Genomic DNA, 21898 nt, shown 5'->3' with positions numbered 1-21898 from the left:
GAACTTGGGAAGTTAGGGACAGAGAGGGGCTGGACCCACCAGAATGGACACCAAGCAGGACTGCAATTATTTCCTGGCCTGACACATCCCTCAACAGAAGAGCAAAAGGAACAGACGAAAGTATATTAAAACTATAGTCCAGAAAACTGAAAGATGATAACCATCATCATTAAAGTTTTTGATGCATTATTACTGTATATATAGCTGGTTTTTAAAGTGCAGCTTTAATAAGAATTGTGGTGGGTCACAGATATAGTGATAGAAAGGAATCTTTTAATATCACGTTTTATCTCATAAAGGTATTTAAGTATAAATAGTAATTTTACAGTAATTTGGACAATTAATGAAATGCATTAATTATATAATTTGAAAACAAAAAATTAACCAGCACCTCTTAATGGCTGTCTCTTATAAATAAAATTTAAATTGGCTTCTTGCAACTGTCCAGCTTCATCTCGCCATTATGTGTTTCACTCTTCTTGCCCTAGCAATACTGACTCCTTTTTCAGTTTTTCAAACATGCTATGTTATTTTCACATTTATGTGCTTTTGTAAATTTTGTGAATCTGTAAATGTGAATTTGTAAATTCAATCTCTTTTGCCTAGAAATGTAACCCTCTGTTGTCATTCTTTCTGGTAAATTCCTGTTCATTCCTTGAAATCACATCTTCCCAGATGCTCCCAAATCTGGGGGTGGGGGGGAGTTTAATAAATGTTTACAGAAATAAGCAATTTGTTCAGCTTCCCTACTAAACGCAACTCTCCAGGGACCAACCAACATGGGACTTTAGGTGCTAAAACCAGGACAGTCCTGGGCAATCCTGAAGAGTTGGCCACCCAACTCCACAAAGATAGGAAACATGTCATAGTCATTCTACATTCCCATCTATTAATAGATAATGTTTGTTAAACAGAACTGAACAGAAATATTTAATACAAAGGGTGCATCGGACAAGTTCAGTTCAGTTGCTCAGTTGTGTCCGACTCTTTGCGACCCCAGGAACTGCAGCACACCAGGCCTCCCAGTCTATCACCAACTCCTAGAGTTTACCCAAACTCATGTCCATTGAGTCGGTGATGCCATCCAACCATCTCATCCTTTGTCGTCCCCTTCTCCTCCTGCCCTCAATCTTTCCCAGCATCAGGGTCTTTTCATAGGAGTCAGCTCTTTGCATCAGGTGGCCAAAGTACTGGAGTTACAGCTTCAACATCAGTCCTTCCAATGAAAACCCAGGACTGATCTCCTTTAGGATGGACTGGTTGGATCTCCTTGCATCAGACAAAGATGGTTATGAACAGCCTAATTACCTACAGAACCAACACTGGCCTTATTTCAATGGTTCCAGACTTGCTTTTTATTCCTCAATATGTAGGGCTATTACTCAAGGCTACTGTGAGTAACAAAGGATATCACCAATTCACTTTAAACAAATAGCCAAAGAGGAAGGAAGCAGATGATAAAAACTTCTGAAGGATTAACACTGTTCTTTACCAAATTCCTGTCCGTCTATACTATTAAAACCCAGGAGTAAGTGCTGGCAGTGGAGGAGAAGGGGACGACAGAGGATGAGATGGTGGGATGGCATCACTGACTCAATGGACATGAGTTTGGGTGAACTCTGGGAGTTGGTGACAGACAGGAAGGCCTGGCGTGCTGCAATTCATGGGGTTGCAAAGAGTCGGACATGACTGAGCGACTGAACTGAACTGAACTGAAGTGCTGGCAGAAAGGTCAGTTCCCAACTACATCTGTGTTTACTCTGAAATTTGATAACTAAGAAAGTCTCAAAAGCAGCTATAAGAGCAGGTTTCTCTCAACGAAACAAAGGAGAATTTCTTTAACTCAATGTGTGTGGGAATCTGCCTAGGACCACAAAAGTATTAATAACTATGGCAAAAGCTCTCTGAATATTCCTGTAGGATGTGAGTGATTCTCTAAAATGTTTGCATTTAAAAAAACCTTTACAAATAAAATAAAAAATACCTTTATAATCCTATCTCCTTTAGCTCCTTACCAAGACTGAGTCTGAGACTCTGCTGATAAAAGTATCCCATCACAAGTTGTTCCTAAGGTACAGACATCAGATGTACATAAACACAAACACTGCATTATTGGGTCTATCTATAACTCTTTAATTAATTAGCTGAAACTAAGGGTGTCATGGACGGAGGAACCTGGTAGGCTGTAGTCCACGGGGTTGCTAAGAGTCAGACACGACTGAGTGACTTCACTTTGACTTTTCACTTTCAATGCATTGGAGAAGGAAATGGCAACCCACTCCAGTACTCTTGCCTAGAGAATCCCAGGGATGGGGGAGCCTGGTGGGCTGCCGTCTATGGGGTCGCACAGAGTCGGACACGACTGAAGCGACTTAGCAACAGCAACAGCAGCAGAAGGGTGTCAGAAGAGAGGGAGAAAATGCTTAACCTCATATGGTTACTATGTTACCTGTTGTTCAGCAAAATGTTAGAACACTTAATATCCCGATGCAGGAAATTCTTTTTGTGACAGTAATCCAATCCTTCCATTAGCTGTTTCATGAATGACTTGATATGGTCCTCAGAAAAGTGCACCAAACCAGATTCCAGAAGTCCCATTAAATCATGGTCCATATATTCAAATACAAGGTAAAAGGCTCCTACATAGGATGAAAGAAAAAATTTAGAAAAGAGAAAAAGGATGCTGAAATAACGATGCCTTAATTTTTATATAATTTTGGAGTTGACCATAAGCTCTCTAGAAAAAGATGTTTAATTCTATATATGAAAAAACTAAAACTCCAGCAATTGAGTAACTTGCCCATTTTAATAATAAATAACAAAACTACTATTTGAATTAATCTTCTGACCTACAGTCTGGTGCTCTTTGGACTACTTACCTCTTGAAGGGGACAACTCCCCCAGTTAGGTTGTATAACTAGTCTTTTATGATCTAAATCAGTTGGCAAATTACAGACTGCTTGGGGAAAATCCCTTCTGTCTACTGCTGTAAATAAAAGTTTTATTTGTAACACACAACCATGCCCATTTGTTACACACTGTCTGAGACTACTTTTGTAGAAGTCTTTACAGAAGTGCTAACAGTACTCACATAATATGCCAGGAGTGCAGACTATTAATGAAATTTATAGTATATCTTTACACTTTCAGCATGGTGCAAATTCTGTAACATAAGAAACACTAGACCTTCTATCCAGTCTAAAATTCTTCTCTCAGTAACATAAAGGCATGGATTCTTAGTCTAGAGGGTAGGCTTCAAGGACTCTGAAATAGCATATAACATTTTAAATTTTTTTGAAGAATGAATCCATGAGCTATTTTAAAAGGTCCACAACTGTCAAAAAGTTAACAACCACTGGATTAAAGGTATACCTTAGCTTTAGTTAAGCCCTCCTACAAAAAAAGAAAACTAAAATTGCAAAAGAGGAGTGGATAAAGGATACAAAGGGACAACTCAAGAAAGAGAAAAATAAGCAAAACTCATAGACAAGGGAAAAAACTGAAATGCAATCCAAAATAATGGTATCACTCATATTTCACCTCAGATGACAGTTTTTTAAAAAGATAAATTCAACATTATGGAGGATTAAGTGAGATGGGACTCACTGGTGGGACACAAATTATTATGCAATCTACAATTAAATATGAAAATTCCTTTCACCAAATAATTCTATTTCTAGGAAACTATATTAAGAAATAAATCAAAATGCAAAGATTTATGCAAAGATGCTCAATGCAGTGCTATTATAGTATTTTTTTAACTGACAACTAATTGCTCAACAAGGACTGGTGAAATTAAATTTGGATTCATTTATCTTCACGTATAGTCATTAAAACATGTTAATGATACAGGAAATTACTTATGACAAGTTATAAAACACTAAATACACCTTGATCTCAGTTATGTTAAAATAAATACAATATCTATGAAGTATCAGAAAGAAATATGCCAAAATATTAATACTATATAGTGATCTTCTATGGATGGTAGTATACTGGAAGGAAGTGGGAGAGAAGTGATTGCCATTTCCCTTTTCTTATTCATCTATATTTTCATTTCTTCCACAATAGGTATGCATCACATCCATTCATTCACTTATTTTTTTGTAATTAAAAAGAAATTTATTTTTTGGCCATTCCACACAGCATGTTAGTTTCCCTGGCCATGGATTGAACCTGTGCCCACTTCAGTGAAAGCATGGAGTCCCAAGGATGTCCTCAATTATTTTATGATTTTTTTTTAAGAAAAAGAATTTGAACAGTATATAGTAAATTACTTATACAGTACAGAATGATATGGATAAAAGCAAGCACCTGTCCAAAAGCAACCAATTAACATTTTCTTATGCATCTTTACTCTATATTATTTTTATAATCAGAAAAGGTTAAAAAACACACCCAGAAATATACCTAGTATACTTAATTCTATTCCAATCTAACTTTCACTAATTTATCTAAGCAGAATTTCCTTTTCTTTAAAACTACTTCTACCAAACTCAAGAGATACTACTCCCTTAATGCTAATATCTCTGAGGCTCTGTAAAGAAGTACAACTTAACTTTAACCAATACCCTTCTAATTTTATGTATTTCAATCATATTTTCTCTTAATATCCCAGGGTATATTCACATATGCCATCTCTTTACAGCTGCCCATTTCTAAACCTTCAGATTTAACAGAAGTTGGCTAGATGTCATAGATAGACTACAACAATTTTACTGCCCAAAGACAAGTTACAAATCCAGGAAAACCACAATGTGACCTGAAGAAAATTGTTTTAGAAATACCTGCTTTTTAAACTGTAAGCACAAAGCTACGTTTAAAAAAAAAAAAAAAAAAGATGCATATAAATGAAGGAGGGCTTCCCAGTAGCTCAGCCAGTAAAGAATCTGACTGCAATGCAAGAGACCCCAGTTCTGGGTTGGGAAGATCCCCTGGAGAAGGGCTAGGCTACCCACTCCAGTATTCCTGGGCTTCCCTGGTGGCTTCAGATGGTAAAGAATCTGCCTGCAATGTGGGAGACCTGGATTTAAACCCTAGATTGGGAAGATCCCCTGGAGGAGGGCATGGCAACCCACTCCAGTATTCTTGCCTGGAGAATCCCCATGAATACAGTAACCTGGCGGGCTATAGTCCACGGGGTGGCAAAGAGTTGGACATGATTGAGTGACTAAGCACAGCATAAATGAAGGAAGGATGAAAAATTGAGAATAACTGTCTAATCTGGGTTTTAACTTTCATTACTATTATTATAATTTGTGAAAAACAAAACAAAACAAAAAGAACACTTCAAAATGTTGCTTGGAGGAAAATCTTACACTTTTTTATGTGCTCGCCTTATTAGGTGTTACAGGACTCTAACTGTAATGATGAACAATCATTTCAAAGTGTAAGAGTACACTGATGAGGATGGACGGACATTTTATAAAATATGCACTGTTCAGCATAAGAGCACTGTATTAACATCTTAATTTTGATATGAATTGAAGAAGCTGGATTTGTTTAGTACAACCTGTTAAAAAACACAAATGTGCAAACAAGCTAAGAAAGGGAAATAAAATGTACCAATCTACCATACAGAAACATGATTCTTTGCTAGTACCTTTGTCCTTCTTGAAATCCAGTGCATCCTGCTTATCTGTGACAATTTCCTTCATGTTAACAACACTTCGGTGGATCAGCTGACGAAGGATTTTGATCTCACGAATGGCTGTGATTGGGAAGCCCTCTTTTTCATTGTCCAGTCTCACCTTCTTCAGGGCCACTAGCTCTCCTGTTACAGCAAATTCAAACAGTTTTATCATAATTAGCATTTTCTGGCCACCATCATCAATCAACCAATATATGCTCTTGCTCTGATGAACACAATGCCTACTTTAATGCTACATGCAAGATATTTTATATTGTTTTTTTTTTTAAATCCCCAGGTTCCCTTTCTTATCTTTGATTTTTAAATGACTTTAAAATTTTAATTCAATATTCAATTAGGCCTAAACATTTTGGATTATTAAAATATACCAAAAATTCAACTACTTCATTTTATTTTCAAGGACTAACTCCTTACCAAACAAAGAGCAACTTACAAATTTTATTTTTACCTTTCTTAAATCTCCCAAAACATTTTCAATGGACAACCAGAAGGAAGGTTTTTAGAGGGTAATAATCATATTATGCTTTTGGAAAATTTTGGTCTTTTTGTAACTTTTGGAGACCAAATTAGAACTCAAAGTTTACTTTTGCTAAATCCACTTAAAGCAGCAGTACCACTAAATTTTTAACCTTCTGACATCTAGAATTTTTTGGCATTATTTACCTGTGTCTTTGTCCTTGGCTTTATATACCTGGCCATAAGTTCCCTCTCCAATAATCCCAATAATGTCAAACTTGTCCACACAGCGTTTCCCCCAGTCACTTTCTGTTTGTCTTCTTTCTCCGTAACGTGGACAACAAATTCTAAAATAGGCAAAACAAAAAAATAAAACAACCAAAACAGTTGCTCTAAAAATTTAAGTGTTTTTTTTCTTTTTTTCCTGCATCACACAGCTTGTGGAATCTTGTTTCCCAACCAGGGATCAAACCCATGACCTTCAGTGGATGCTTGGAGTACTAACTAAACATGCCAAGGAATTCCCTAAGTGTATTCAAAAAGAACAGAATTCTTTTATGATGATTTCTCTGATTCCTGGGTCTTTTACCAGTTTCTTTATTAAAAAGGCAGGAATCAAATAATATAAAATAAACAGTAAACAGTCTCTCACAGTGGCTAAGATTTTTCCTTTTTTTTGCCTCAGGAAGACATAAGATCAAGTAATAGAGTTGCTGCTTACTTTCTAACTTCTTACTGGCTTCCTCAACTATAGAATGGGAAAATAATCTGTACATCATAGGGTTACTATAAAAGTAAAATTTAAAACTTTGGCAATAATATATGCTCAATAAATGGCAACCGTTTTTCTTACTAAGAGAAGGCGGCTAACAATCAGATTTCAAACTCAGATTCTACTACATTATGACATGGCAACTCATGTAGTTCAGGGGGAAAAAACCCCGCATCTATTAATTCCTCATTAATATGTACATGGTTGACATCCTCTGAATAAAATGATTTTTTTCTTCTTTAATACTCTAAGTAGTATGAACTCAAAAGATACTGTGGGATCAATGTTCATGGTAAACTTGAACTTGGGAAATTATTACTTTTCTAAAAAACATGACAAGGTATCTGGGGATGTAGATGAAAGAATTTTATCTGTGAAAATAAAAAGAGCTACATTAGGCCCAATCCTCTATGATCCTAATGGTGTAGGTTATGGTCCAAAGGTAGGGATGGATCCAGCCCAAAACTCACTTTGGTCTCTTTTTGTATGGTTGCTGAGGTGGTGTGATTGCCTTTGGTTCTGGAGAGTCTGGGGGAGATGGATCCCCACCAGGGAGCTCTGGAGGGAGAGGGAGGTCTGTGAGTAGGTGACGTGGTCTTTGTTCTTTCTCTTTCTTCACAGGTTTTGAAGGTAGAGTTTCTTTCGGACTAAACAACAGAGAGGAAAAAAAGAAAAAGATCACAATTACTTAAAGAATGTGCAAATAAAACTCAAAGATTGTAATGTCTGGTTAGTAAAAGATTACAAAGATTTTACTTTTAAAGGGAAAGCCCCTATAATATAACATAAAGAAATGGAGTTTAGTCACAGTTAAAGAGACTTGGATTTTGCAAAAAGAAATCTATAGTATATTAAAAAAAAAACAGAACTGGGATATTATCTGTAGAAACTTTAATAAACTTTTTAATGTCCTCCCGAAGAAGCTATCTGGATTTTTATTGAGATGAAATAAAATACAGGAAGTTATAATCTTAAATTTGCAAAGCACCATGGCAACCTGCGTAGTCACCAAACCTGCTCTAAAGATTTCAATAATGATGGAAAGCCCAACAGTGTAACACTACTATGTTACTAAAGATGCGGAGAGAAACTTGGAAAAAGCAAAGAGTATTTTAGAGTGTTTTGTAAGAAATACAGCTAAGCTGGAAATCAAAATAAATGAAAAATTCACCGATTTATTCTACTGGTTGGGAAGAAAAGGCAATCATATTCAACCACCCAAAATGGATAAATAACCCTCAAACTAAGAATCTAAGGAGAACGAGTCCAAGAGACTATTTCAGAATCATTAAAGCACTGGTGGCTCAAATGGTAATGGTTAAAGAACGTTCCTGCCAATGCTGAAGACACGGGTTCAATCCCTGGGTTGGGAAGATCCCCTGGAGAAGGAAATGGCAACCCATGCCAGTATTCTTGCCTGGGAAATTTCCTGGAAAAAGGAGCCTAATGGGCTACAGTTCATGGGGTCACAAGAATCAGACACGACAATGACTAAACAACAACAACAAAGTACTGGCAGCAGAAAGCCTCTCCAACAAATTACAATAGTCAGTGGGGGAAAAAAGGGATGGCTTTTCTGGAATAGATTATAAAATTCAATTTTCAGATCCAATTTTTTAACCACCTCTACTTATGAGTAAAAGAAGGATTTTGTGCCATGCATGTCCTCAGAAAAAATAGGCAGCATACTAATTCATGTCTAGAAATAAAACCATGATAGTCTTTTGTATTCCATCACAGTATCAGAAGATTAAAAAGGATCTGAGAATCCTAATCACAGTAGGAACATCTTCTATTTTTTCAGCAAGTGGTTATTAAGAGAAAATTTTCATAAATACTTCCATAGAACCATAAACACATCTAAGGGATAATACAGATATCCCTTGCAACGTATCTTTTTAAAGCATACTGCTACCTTCAGTGTGTGAAATACAATCTCAAAAGCTACTACTTCCTATTATTTTTCATCATTTTAATCTCAAAAATCATATAAAATAACAGAATCTTGTTTGTACCATATTAACCAGAACTGGGGTAGTCAAGGTAGAGCAAAACCATCATCTGAAATTTTCTGTTAAAATTACTGATAGTGATGAACAAACACCAACTTGCAGTAAGATTTTTCTACCCTGAAACAAAGTCTTAAACAAAAGAGTTACCAGAAAACTCTTGGGTCAGGATGTCATATAGATTTTTAAAATTTCCCCAACTTTTAAGACATTTAGAAAAGAAAATTCCTAGTTTTTCAATTACTGTGTCAAAATACTTTTTATAAACTTCAATTAATGATTCAAAAATAAAGTCTAGCTTGGTTCTGTGTCACTAGAATTAAACTAACTGAATTCTTTCACCATCATTTCATGTAAGTTCATTCTATATTTTACATTTACATCTTATTTTCTCCAAAATTTACTTTATGAGTTCAAATATTATTTGCTATTGTGAAATGTACATTGCTTCTGAAAAATTGTATTTCAGTCTGTTATTTCAAGAAAGAATGAGTGTTTGATGGGATATGTACTACCAGTTTAGAGCACACAAGTTAAACAGAGGTTAAATTTTGTTTCAACAAATTCCACATGTACCAAAAACCTTGCAATAATGATGCATAAAATAAAAATGATAAAATTCCAATGCTTAGCAATATTATGGTCTTTAGCCTTTAGTGTAGGGTACTCACTAAAATAAAGCTCTATATAGTTCTGAGAACATATGGTACATGCAGAAAGGGTCTAACATAGTGGAAGAAATATTGTTGGAGAAGGCAATGGCACCCCACTCCAGTACTCTTGCTTGGAAAATCCCATGGACAGAGGAGCCTAATAGGCTGCAGTCCATGGGGTTGCTAAGAGTCAGACACGACTGAGCGACTTCCCTTTCACTTTTCACTTTCATGCACTGGAGAAGGAAATGGCAACCCACTCCAGTGTTCTTGCCTAGAGAATCCCAGGGACGGCGGAGCCTGGTGGGCTGCCGTCTCTGGGGTCACACAGAGTCGGACACGACTGAAGTGACTTAGCAGCAGCAGCAGCAAGTCATTACTTGAAGATTCAGTACCAGAAAGAACAGATTCACCCTATCAGTATCAGTATTTCCTGCTTCTCCATTTATACCAGCAGATGGGTTCACTCATGGAGACAAGGTTGCATTAATGCCTGGGTATAATTAAAAAAAAAAAAATCAAATCCCAGAGTGCTCAAATTTTAGAATATGGATAGTCTCTTGGAATTTATGATGCTGAATTTATTCTGTAGGTACAATGTAAACACCTCTGAAAAGTCTTTACTGTTAATAAAAAAAAAAAAAATTTACATATGAACTACACAAAAAGAAAATTAACTTTATTTTGGGCCATGTCACACAGCTTGTAGGTTCTCAATTCCCTGACCAGGGATGGAACTTGGGCCCACAGCAGTGGAAGCTTGGAGTCCTAACCATTGAAAAGTCAGGGAATTCTCCAAAATTAATTTTTATAATTTTCAAAATTTAAAATAAACTACTTTAAATATCCCCATCCCTGATGGCTCAGTGAATAAAGAATCTGCCAGCAATGCAGCAGACATAGGAGTCATGGGTTCGATCCCTGGGTTGGGAAGATCCCCTGGAGGAAGAAATGGCAACACTAGTACTCTTGCTTGGGAAATCCCATGGATGGAGGAGACTGGGTGATTAAACATGCACTTTAAATATGGCCATTTATCTCATTCCTCTTAAAGAAGGTTGCTTAAAAAGTGATTTATTTTTATAAACTTTTATTAAAATTTGAATGAACACATTAAAAACATTCTATTAGCAGTCTAATAGAATAGAAATAGAAAACAAGCATTCTATTAGCAAAAGCCTAAATTCAAACCTGAACGTTTAATAGGTCTTTTATACACGAGTTCAGTATTTTAAAAATACAGCCTTTAAGAATCCTATAGACTTAGACATAGCTGTTCATGGGGATATGCTTCTTTTAAGGAGATCATCCATATGCATGCGGCTAAATTGCTTCAGTTGTGTCTAACTCTGTGCGACCCTATGGACTGTAACTCCCCCTCCTCCAGGCTCTGTCCGTGGCTCTGTCCATGGGATTCTCCAGGCAAGAGTACTGGAGTGGGCATTACTCTTTATTCTTTTATTTATTCTTTATTCAAGTCTGATAAAACTCCAGATGAACCAGGCTATCCAAAAAATAGAGAAGAAAACAACATTTAAAAAACTCTCTATGGTTAACTGAAAATTTAAAGAAGAGTATAGAGATGATTGGACTTCCCAGGTGGCTCAGTGGTAAAGAACCTGCCTGCCAATGCAGGAGACATAAGAGATGCAGGTTTGATCACTGGGTCAGGAAGATCCCCTGGAGGAGGGCATGGCAACCCACTCCAGTATTCTTGCCTGGAGAATCCCATGGAGAGAGCCTGGAGGAGGGGGGAGTTACAGTCAATAGGGTCGCACAGAGTCGGACACAGCTGAAGCAATTTAGCCGCATGCATATGGATGATCTCCTTAAAAGAAGCATATCCCCATGAACAGCTATGTCTGTGAAGAATGCATTATATCAAAGTGGATGTTTGGAAGCCTTTGCTTCTAGAAATCAAGAATTGCAGACTGTGAATCAGAAAGGTTTTTGTAAATATCATTAATTAAAATTCACTCTTCTATTATACTTCTGCTCAATATACATACTATACACACACACACATACACACGCACACACACACATTTGAAAGAGAGATTAATTCTTTTCCCAAAAGGACAAATCCTCTAATGCAAGCTTTATGTCATCCATGTGACAAATAATTTCTTAACTACATGCCCAATTTCATTTCACACATGCCCTGACCCTGGTTCCTTCAGCAGTTTTACTTATTCAAATAATCAACATTTAATGACTACATTCTATGTTTTATGTTTAAAGTACTATAGGCAATAAAAGGAGAAGGCAATGGCACCCCACTCTAGTACTCTTGCCTGGAAAAATCCCATGGACAGAGGAGCCTGGTAGGCTGCAGTCCATGGGGTCGCTAAGAGTCGGACACGACTGAGTGACTTCTCTTTCACTGTCCACTTTCACGCACTGGAGAAGGAAATAGCAACCCACTCCAGTGTTCTTGCCTGGAGAATCCCAGGGACAGGGGAGCCTGGTGGGCTGCCGTCTATGGGGTCGCACAGAGTCAGACATGACTGAAGTGACTTAGCAGCAGCAGGCAATAAAAAGATGTGTAAGTCACATTCTCAACATTTAAGCTCCTGCAGTCTCCTATGAGATAAAGTACAGAGGAACAGAAGTTCCATTCACAACTTTCAGATTTCTTCCTAAAAAGTCTTCTTACATAAAATTATTTTTTCGGGACTTCCCTGGCAGTTCAATGGTTAAGATTCAGCGCTTCCCATGCAGCGGGCACAAGTCTGACCCCTGGTTGAGTAACTAGGGTCCCAAATGCCACACGGCCAAAAAAACCTTTTTTTAAATTAATAAACAAATGTTTTTCATGTGAAAGGTGCAGCTGTACATGGAAAGGGTGCACCAAATAAGTAAATGAAGACAAAAACAGAAAAGCCATCTTGAATTTTAAGTTAGTACATAGTGAAAAAATAAAACTGACATTGGAAGAAATCTTCACTTCCATTTTTCTACCTTTAATAAGGACTATTAAATGAAATAGTTATACTTTTGGAATCAGAATATGTAACAAAAATAATTTTTCTCACTTCTCTCTCACGAGTGTTCTTAAAGACAGCTACACATACTCAAATAATCACTGAATGATCTTACTTTACCCTTCATTTACAATCTGAAAGACAGAAATCTCTATGTGCCTTCTATCAAAATTGTTCCACCTCTGCAAATCTGCACTCTACCGTGACTCATGGTAGATAGGTTCAATGTCTACTTGGTTAGCCAAGTAAACATTTCAAAAGGAAGATTCCTAGCCACACTGATATGATTCTAGCCACTATGTAAACTAATATTTAAACAAGGTTCCCGTGGAAAGATAGTGGCCTAGGTTCCCTCGGGATGACTTCTTTTTCAACAAAACTACAAAAATATATATTTTGTATCTATGATAAGTATATTGTGTACCTCAAACAAATTTTTCTACATAAATTTCAGGTTCTTTTCTTCTCCTTTGTAGTTCTCAGGATGTGGCAGAATTCATTAATACCTATTAATATTAGAAAGAGCATGTGGAATTTTTCTTTAAAATCATATTTACCACTATATATAGTAATGGAGCCATTCACTTAAATAGTCTCTTTTCCCATCATTTATTGCACTTGCACCTTCTAAAAAAGCACAGAGAATAGTCTGAAAAAATATAGACCTAAAGGGCTGAAATGTATCACTATTTAAACTACTGCTATCACCTGGAAAGTAATGGAAGCTTGGGAATTGGTCTGGGATGCACTGACTGATAATATTTATTTCTGTGCTTACGATGAAAACTTGTTGTATTAAGTGGAACTCATATTCTCTATAACAAGAGGGCAGAATCTCCATAGAAAAACAATAACCCGAAGACTGCCATGGTATATGTCACTGCTAAATCAAGTTTGTTTGGTTGTACTTGCCTAGCTAGGTCTGCCAAGAAATTAAACAAATATATTTCCCTAATGCCTTCCATGAAATCAGATTCATGCTTCAAATCATTTCAGGTCTCAATAGTCAGAGGATTCATTAAAATGAAAGCTCTTCTTATCACCACACTGTGAATTTATATTCTAATTAGCAAAGACTCTACATATTGTTCTTTTGCTTCTTAAGTATAATTTTTTTAAAGCATCAAGATGGAAAAAAGTCGATATAAAAGACATTTTTGGGACCACTTAGGGTATTAATATTATTATTATTGATATGCTACTGATATTATTCAATAAATGAATGTTTTTTAGGGTGATATAGGTATTGTGATTATACAGGAAAGTGTTCTTGTTAGGAGAGACATGCTAAACTATTCAAAAATGTCATAATATCTATAGTTAAAAAAATATGGCAAAAAATTAACAACTGGTCAATCTAGCTGAAGGGCATACAGGTGTTAATTTTTCTGCAGCTATGTAATACTGAAATTTTCAACATAAAAATTTAAGGAGAAAAACATGATTTTTAAAACTTTAAATCAAAATTATTGATAAATACTCTTGTGAGAAAAAGGATTACTAGACCTCAAACTGTAATTCTCTTTTCCTAATCATGTCATACATAAGGACTTTTTCCACTGAAAACCAAACATCACAGGTATTTCCTATTCATGAAAGCATTATAAACAGACATACATCAGAAGAATTTTGACAAAGCCTTGAGAACAAAAACTACATTACACTTAGATCAAGAGGGTTAAAATTTCCCAATTAACTACAGAACTTACCTATCCATGTCATCATCTCCCAGTAATAAGGGTGGGAGGGGCAGAGGAGGCAACGTTGAAGTTTTTAGGTGTGGAATAGCAGCTGTTACAGATACTTGAGTCTTCACAGAAACCTGTACAGGGGGCTGAGAATTTGCCTGAGAGGACAGAGTAGATGTCCTTGGATGAACAGAGGGGGGCAAAGTTGAAGTACTTGAAGAAAGAACCTGACTAAATGTTGGCTGGGGAGGAGGCAGAGGTGGCTGCTGTGGAATAGCTGGCAGTGGAGGCAAAGGTGGCAAGGGGGGTGTCTGTGGTGGAGGGGTAGTAGTTGGTAAAGGAGGTGGAGAAGTAACTGTGGGAAGAGGTGGAAGGGTCTCCTTTTCAGATGTCTCTGTCTCTTTTGGAGTAACAATCTCCTCTTTCAGTGCTACAGGTTTAGAGTCTCTTGTTCCCTGTACTTTCGTATCTTTAAGAACAGGCTGCTTCTCAGAGTTCTCATCCAACTTCACTTTCCCTGTATCTAAAGAATTTTTGACCTCTGTGTTAAGATGTGTTACATTCACCAGTTCAGTATCTGGGGCAGATTTTTCCAATTTTACACCTCTGGGTAACTTTTTAGGCTCCAAGCCTGAATCCTTAGCCTCCACTGAACTGTTCTCTTTTCTAGGCAAAAATATAGGTGAACCCTTGGATTCCTTCCCATCCATTTTTGCTGCTGCAGCAGCTGCTGCTCTTTCCTTCTTTTTCCTACTGAGTTCAGCTCCCAAGCTGGAGTTCAATGGAAGCCTGACAGGTGAGATACTGGAATGTCGACTGCGTGACCCGGATCTCTTCTTTTTACTATGAGAAGATGAGTGTCTTGAATATGCAGGACTTCTACTTCTAGACTTCATTGATTTTCTACTGGAAAAAGAAAAAAAAAATTAAATCGATAGACTACAGCAATATGGAAGAAAAAAGATTAGTTAAACTATGAAGAATTGTAACTAAAAAAACCCAGTTTGAGTACTTAGCAATCTTAAAAATAGATTGTTGTTGTTGTTCAGTCACTCAGTCCTGTCTGACTCTTTGTGACCCCATGGACTGCAGCACACCAGGCTTCCTTGTCCTTCACTATCTCCCGGAGTGTGCTCAAATTCATGTTCATTGAGTCGGTGATGCTATCTAATCATCTCATCCTCTACCACCCTCTTCTCCTCCTGCCCTCAATCTTCCCCAGCATCAGAGCCTTTTCCAATGAGCTGGCTCTTCGCATTAGGTGGCCAAAGTATTAGAGTTTCAGCTTTAGCATCAGTCCTTCCTATGAATATTCAGGGTTGATTTCTTTTAGGATTGACTGGTTTAATCGCCTTGCAGTCCATGGCACCCACTCTCAAGAGTCTTCTCCAGCACCACAATTCGAAAGCATCAATTCTTTGGCACTCAGCCTTCTTTATGGTCCAGCTCTCACATCCATACATGACTAATGGGAAAACCATACCTTCGACTATACAGACCTTTGTTGGCAAAGTGATGTCTTTGCTTTTTAATATGTTGTCTAAGTTTGTCATAGCTTTCCTTCCAAGGAGCAAGTGTCTTTTAATTTCACGGCTGCAGTCACCGTTTCCGAAGTGATTTTGGAGCCCAAGAAAATAAAATCTGTCACTGCTTCCATTTTTTTCCCCTTCTATTTGCCATGAAGTGATGGGACTGGATGGTACCATCAAATAATAATAATAATAATAATAATGTATCAATATTGGTTTATTAATTATAACAAATATAAGATATTAATATTAGGGGAAACTGAGTTTGAGGATATGAAAGAATTCTCTGTACTAGCTTCAGAATTTTTCTATAAATTTAGAAATGTTCTTTACTCTAAAAAATGGATTGGAAGGAAATAATCCTTCATGGTAACATATTTCAGTCATATAATCTAAAAATTATCCACTACTTATTCAAGTGAAAGAAGATGGATGGATATTTTTTCCCATATCCATATTCATGATTACTTTTAGAATTTTGGTTTAAATATCTGATAAAGTGAAAACATGATTTTTAAAAGTCACACTTAATGCTAAACGTAGTAATTAGCACACTTCACTAAAACCTAAAATTTTAAACTAGAGAGCTATCTAATTGAGAAATCCCAGGAAAAGATTTTGTTCCTGAATCCTCAGTTTATAATTAAGTTGTGCCTATACTAAACAAACTCCCAAGATATAAGCCTTAGGATTTACAAACTACATAAACTGGAGAAACTGTCTTCACAAAATAATTTATTAGACGTTCTTAAAACTATGATGACTTCTAGTACTTTCAAATATAAAATGATTTCCAATAAACATTTTAGAAATTCATAAAGCAAGGTATTATTGCATGCTCAACTTGTTTTCTCCATTATTAAGAAAGGATTGGAAAGTAAAATCTGGGACTCTAAAAGGCAGATTATTCTAAATTAAAATCCAAGCCCCTCTTAATTCTTTTTGCTTTTTAATGAAGTCAAATGTACTACCGGCCTTCTCAGGTAGTGCTAGTGGTAAAGAACTTGCCTGCCAATGCAGGAGACATAAGAGACGCAGGTTCAACCCTTGTGTCAGGAAGATCCCCTGGAGGAAGGCGTGGCAACCCACTCCAGTATTCTTGCCAGGAGAATCCCCATGGACAGAGGAGCCTGGGAGGCTAAAATCCATGGGGTCACAAAGAGTCGGACACAACTGAAGGAACTTAGCAGGCACACAATGTATCAAGTATGACTGGACAAAACATAATTTGCCCAATAGTCTAAAACAAATTGTTCCCATTTCAGATCTTCAATAGCTCCCTTTTATGGTTGATCATTGGTAAGACTGATGTGATTCAAAATGTTTCAAAACAAACAGAATATACATGGTAGGGGAAACAACTCACATGATGTTAGTCATGATTTTCTTATACCCATAATGCCTTTTGGAAATTTCTTCCAAAAGTTAATTAATATATAAAATAATCACTGGTATCAAACAACAACATTTATATGAACATGAGGATACAAGACAATGAAACTAGTTAAATGGATTTACTAAATACCCAGTTACTCTTAAGAAAACTAATACATCTGTAAATAAAGTGGCTAAAACAAGAGGCTTTCTCTAAATTACAGACTGGGTTGAAACTAACATTATCTTAGGAAAACACTAAGTAATGTCAGAAACATGCCCTACAACCCACTGTTTCTTTAATCTTTCAGCATGACTTAATCTTCCTAAAGAACTCTGCTACAAATCCTTTAACTTCTGAACAGAATCTTACTGTAACAGGACATTTGGATGGCTCTAAGTTACATAAATGTTAAAGTTGAGGTCCAGATCCACTCTTTAAGGGAAAAAGGGGGTAAAAAGGGGACAACAAATAGGTAAATTGTCTTCAAAGAGTGAACAAAACTGTCTTCAATAACAAATGTATTTTTTCCCTGAATTAAGTTAGGTTCCACCCATTTGAAATGAAATTGCTACTATTAATCACTACTAATTTGGTGGATGCAAAGATCTTCAAAGTTTCTCTCAAAGCATTTTCAGTCTTTAAAAATGATATCGCTTGTTTAATTCTGACTGTCTCTCTCAAGGCAAAATAAATAAATAAATAATAATAACCCAGAAGACTATAAATCTATATGTTCCCTACCCTAAGAAACTGAATGAGGAAAAATATGTACATATGCACATATTGCACACCTACAAACATGTAATGCTCTTTACTAGCCAACTAAAAATGTGCGTGTGACTCCAGGATTATTATTTAGTGTTTATATTTGTGTCCTATAGGATCATGTTGTGTTTTCAATTCTTTCTTGATTGATTTTTACCATTACTGCACTAATTTCAACTAAGTGAGTATAAGCTTTGTGCAGTGGCAGTATTGTAGCCAATGAGGTTTATCCGAGGCACGATTATTGCTAATTGAAAACTTTTCTCAACTGAGTATAGGAAGAGAGAACTTGAGATTTGAACCCAAAAGGAATTACTGCAAAAGCAGCTTGTTTTTACTGAAACTTGTTTCAGCCTCAATGTGATTCTAAAATATTCTGAGACTATTTCTTAGGCATCCTTAAAAAAAGCCAAGCAATTTTACAAATAGTACACTTAAGACATCTACCTCACTGTATATAAATTGACTTCTCATTCCTCCAGAAAAAAAAAGTGAACTCTAGCTAACGGTGTACATGCTAAAGTGTTTATAGTGAAGTATACTGATGTACGCAACTTACTTTGAGATGAATCAAAACAAATGAAGATGGCTTGATGAAGAGATGGATAGAAATGATAAAATGTATATCAAGTATTAATTGTAGAATCTGGGTGGTACATATTTGAGTCCTGACTACAATAATAAAATGCAGGGGGAAAGCCTAAGGAACTTCATACTCTGACAGCTAGGAACTCTTTTAACTTGATGAATTCAAACTAGTTTATGAATAATTATAACTTTAAGTCAGCAAAAGTTACTCACATTTACATATAAAAGACATGGCATGGATTTTTTTCTAATTTCTCTACTAGTTTTCAACATTTTTCTCACTCACTGATAAAATTTACTGAGCAGGCACTGTACCTGACTATGCACTCATATTTACTAATTAAACCTCACAACTCTAGAACTAGGTAGTTATTACTCTCATTTCACACACAGAAAAATTAAATTATACATCAAAGGTTACAAAACAAGATTAGGATTCCACTCAGATGTGACTCCTAAACTCAAGTTCTCCTTTTGTGGAAAATGATAAGACTACAAATAGGGAGGTACATACACCTCATCACTTAGGAACAAGAACAGTTTTCTGTAGACAATTCACTCCAACTATTAAATTTTAAACTAACATGGCTTTATCACCAAAAATATCACAGTGAAGATACTATTAGCATTTTTTAAAAGAAAGATTCTGAAAACTGCTGTGGTCACAAGATAGTCAATGGTGATGCTTGTAAAGAAAATCAAAGTATCCTTGGAACCAATTTCTGCCAGGTTATAACATAAAAGGGAAGAGCTCAGCTTAATTCCCACTAGAAACATGAAAGATGGGAGTCTTTGGTAAGTTATCAAAAAAACTGTCTATAAAGAAATAAACTTACAGGTTTGGAGACACAGTGGATGGACAATGCAAATGGTAGATGACCTAGGAAAACAGCCTCAAATAACACAAATGAAATCTCCAATCAGGTCCAATAAAGCCTAAAGCACTAATTCCAAAGTGAATTTTGAAAAGTTAAGACAAAGCAACCGAAATAACTGGATAAACTCTGGGAGCCAGTATCAACTCCATGCATTCAGTAAGCAGAAGCCTATGATTTTTCTCACATAGGAGCTTACAGCTGAAGGTCCCAGCACTGGAAGTACCTACCTTTATTTAGCAGCTTTAGACATGTGAACTCTCCTCTTCAATTCTGGGTTAAGGGGAGACCAGTCTCACCTACATTATGACTAGCCAACAGCAAAGTGTTCTAGACAATGCCAAACACTGGGGGCTTCCACAAAATGTTAACAGGTCTAATCCCCAGTTCCTCATAAGCCACAGTAGGAAAGAACGGACTGTTAGACAAATAGCTCACCTGGGAAGTGGGCTCCGGCTCAGAGAGCGCTTGCTCAGAAAAGGGCTGCTGGACCGCCTTCGACCGTAGGGACTGGGTGATCTCCCACTGTAAGAGCCACTCCTTTCATAGCTGGAAGAACGTCGCCGGCTATAGGGACTCACAGACCTCTGTCGTCTACTGTAGGGACTGGGTGACCGAGTGCTGGACTGGTAGGCGGAAGGCTCCTTGTAAGGTGGGCTGATTGACTGCCTTCTAGAGGTACTTCCCGGACTCTTCTTGTAGGAGTCATAATTGCTAGAGGTGTGAGATCTCGGGGGACTAAGGTCATAATCTTGGCCGTAAGAAGCTCCGGAGGGGCTATCATCTTGCTTGGGACTGTCGGACCACTTCCGGTGGGGACTCCTGGATCTCCGTTTAGGGCTGTCCACGGTTTTGTAACTTTTGGGTGTTTCCCTTTTCCGATGACTTTTACTTCGGTCTTTGTGTCCCGATTTCAACTCACGTTCTTTCCGGGTCTTCTCCTTATGGAGTTTGGATGACCTGGATTCCTTGTTGCTGCTTTTCGAGATCTGAGCCTTCCCGTGGTCATCATTCTCCTCATTTGAACGCTTTGAACTTCCTGATATCCGGTCCTTCGTCGAGCCCGACTTGCTGGAGGCTTCCAGGTTTTTTTCTTTCTCTGTCTGCTTAGTTTTTAATAAGTCGCGAGTACGTCGGTGCTGGTGGTGACGGTGTTTATGGAGGCGGTCACTGCGATCAGTCCCGCGACGTTCATCATTTTCCCTCCGGTCCAGTTTGAAAGCCAGGTCGTCAGAAAAGGTATCGGAATCAGAGCTAATGTCATCATATTCCACCAAAGGTTTGATAACTGTGCCCAAAGGTGCTGCTTCGGGTGTCACCAATCCCATGTCTTTGGAGTGCTTGGACTTATGCCGCTTGTGCTTCGACCCCAAGCGGTGACGCTCTCTGCTGTTGGAGCTGCCACCTCCCGATGACGGCTGCAAAGTTCCAGAAGCTCCCCCACTCCCGTCCTTCTTGCCCCCATGTCTCTCTGGATTGGGCATTCCCTTTCCCCTGGCCTCAAAAAGGGGAAAAAGTTCCCCAGCACTCCAAAAAGTAACCCCCACCCTCCCCCCCAGCCCCACGCCTACCAAAGCGCCCCTACAAGGGGGTGGGGAGGGAAGGGACGGTAGTCCAGGCTCCTCCTCCCTCCCGTCTCCTCAGCACCCTCCTACATGAGGTGGGGGTGAAGGAGCCAGGGAAGAAATGAGAGTTCCTCAGCAGTGGAGTTGCGAGACAACGAGTAGCTGCTCGAATCTGTTTCTCCTCCTCCCCACGCCGAGCCAATCCTCAGGCCCAGACGCCGGGGAGGTCGAAGAAGTAGGAAGCCGACGGCTCGGTGCTGTGTGGCCGACTCTGGCTCTGGGGCCCTGTGAGGACTACGCGGGCCCTTCCCCTACCCGGTAGCCCGGCTCGGGGCGGCTTCCTGTCGCTGGGGTCCCGCGGCTTAGGTGCCTCACGCCCCCTTTGTCCCTCGCTCCTGAGGGAGCCCCTTTTCTAGCTTCCGCCTCACCTAAGTACCTCACACACTCGGCCCCTCACACAGACTCACAGTCACACACTAGGTTAAACCGAAACGGCACTAGGAGGAAGGCGGGGGGAGGGGGTAATCCCAAGAAATACCGCGAGAATCTTCAGTAATCTCGCGGTATTTCGTGCTTCCCTTTCACCTCTCGCCGCTGCTAGCTCAAACAACGCGAGAGCAGGTCTCCAGCCAGAGGAGTATTCCGCCAGATTCTCGCGATAAGAATGGGGCTCGCCATTTGAGCAAAACTTTATTAAAACGAACCAGGGAGAATTTTTTAATTTGAAACTTTATTGATAACTCACTGAACAAATACATAATCCGCTTCGGCGCAAACTAATTTTCGTGTGCGTGTGTGTGTCTGTGTGTGTGTGTCTGTGTGTGTGTGTGATGCTTAGTCGCTCAGTCTTGTCCGGTTCTTTGCGACCTCTTGGACTATATCCGGCCTCTGGCCTTGGGATTCTCGAGGCGAGAATACCGGAGCGGGTTGCCATTCCGTTCTCCAGGAGATGTTCCCCACCCAGGAATCGAACCGGGGTCTCATGC

At 38.2% G+C, this 21898-nt stretch overlaps 1 protein-coding gene across 8 annotated transcripts in view; it reads right to left on the bottom strand.

Moving 5' to 3' along the window:
• CDK12 (cyclin dependent kinase 12) overlaps positions 1–21408 on the bottom strand; it is a 58210-nt gene extending 36802 nt beyond the window's left edge. For 7 of the 8 annotated variants that reach the window (XR_310802.3, XR_001296879.2, XR_001919743.1 and 4 more), the window contains exons 1-6: positions 19786–21408; positions 14234–15118; positions 7349–7525; positions 6314–6453; positions 5603–5773; positions 2450–2639 (exon numbers count right to left, since the gene is read on the bottom strand). Coding sequence is in view for 4 of the 8 variants with exons in the window: in XM_018065003.1 (XP_017920492.1) it covers positions 2450–2639; positions 5603–5773; positions 6314–6453; positions 7349–7525; positions 14234–15118; positions 19786–20831 (2609 nt within the window). In the remaining 4 variants the exon portion in view is untranslated. The remainder of the gene's footprint in view (positions 1–2449; positions 2640–5602; positions 5774–6313; positions 6454–7348; positions 7526–14233; positions 15119–19785) is intronic. The other variant, XM_005693744.3, reaches the window with a different exon arrangement.

The sequence above is a fragment of the Capra hircus genome, chromosome 19, assembly GCF_001704415.2.
Source record: "Capra hircus breed San Clemente chromosome 19, ASM170441v1, whole genome shotgun sequence".
Classification (NCBI taxonomy): Eukaryota; Metazoa; Chordata; class Mammalia; order Artiodactyla; family Bovidae; genus Capra; species Capra hircus.
This window is presented reverse-complemented; position numbering and strand designations above follow the sequence as displayed.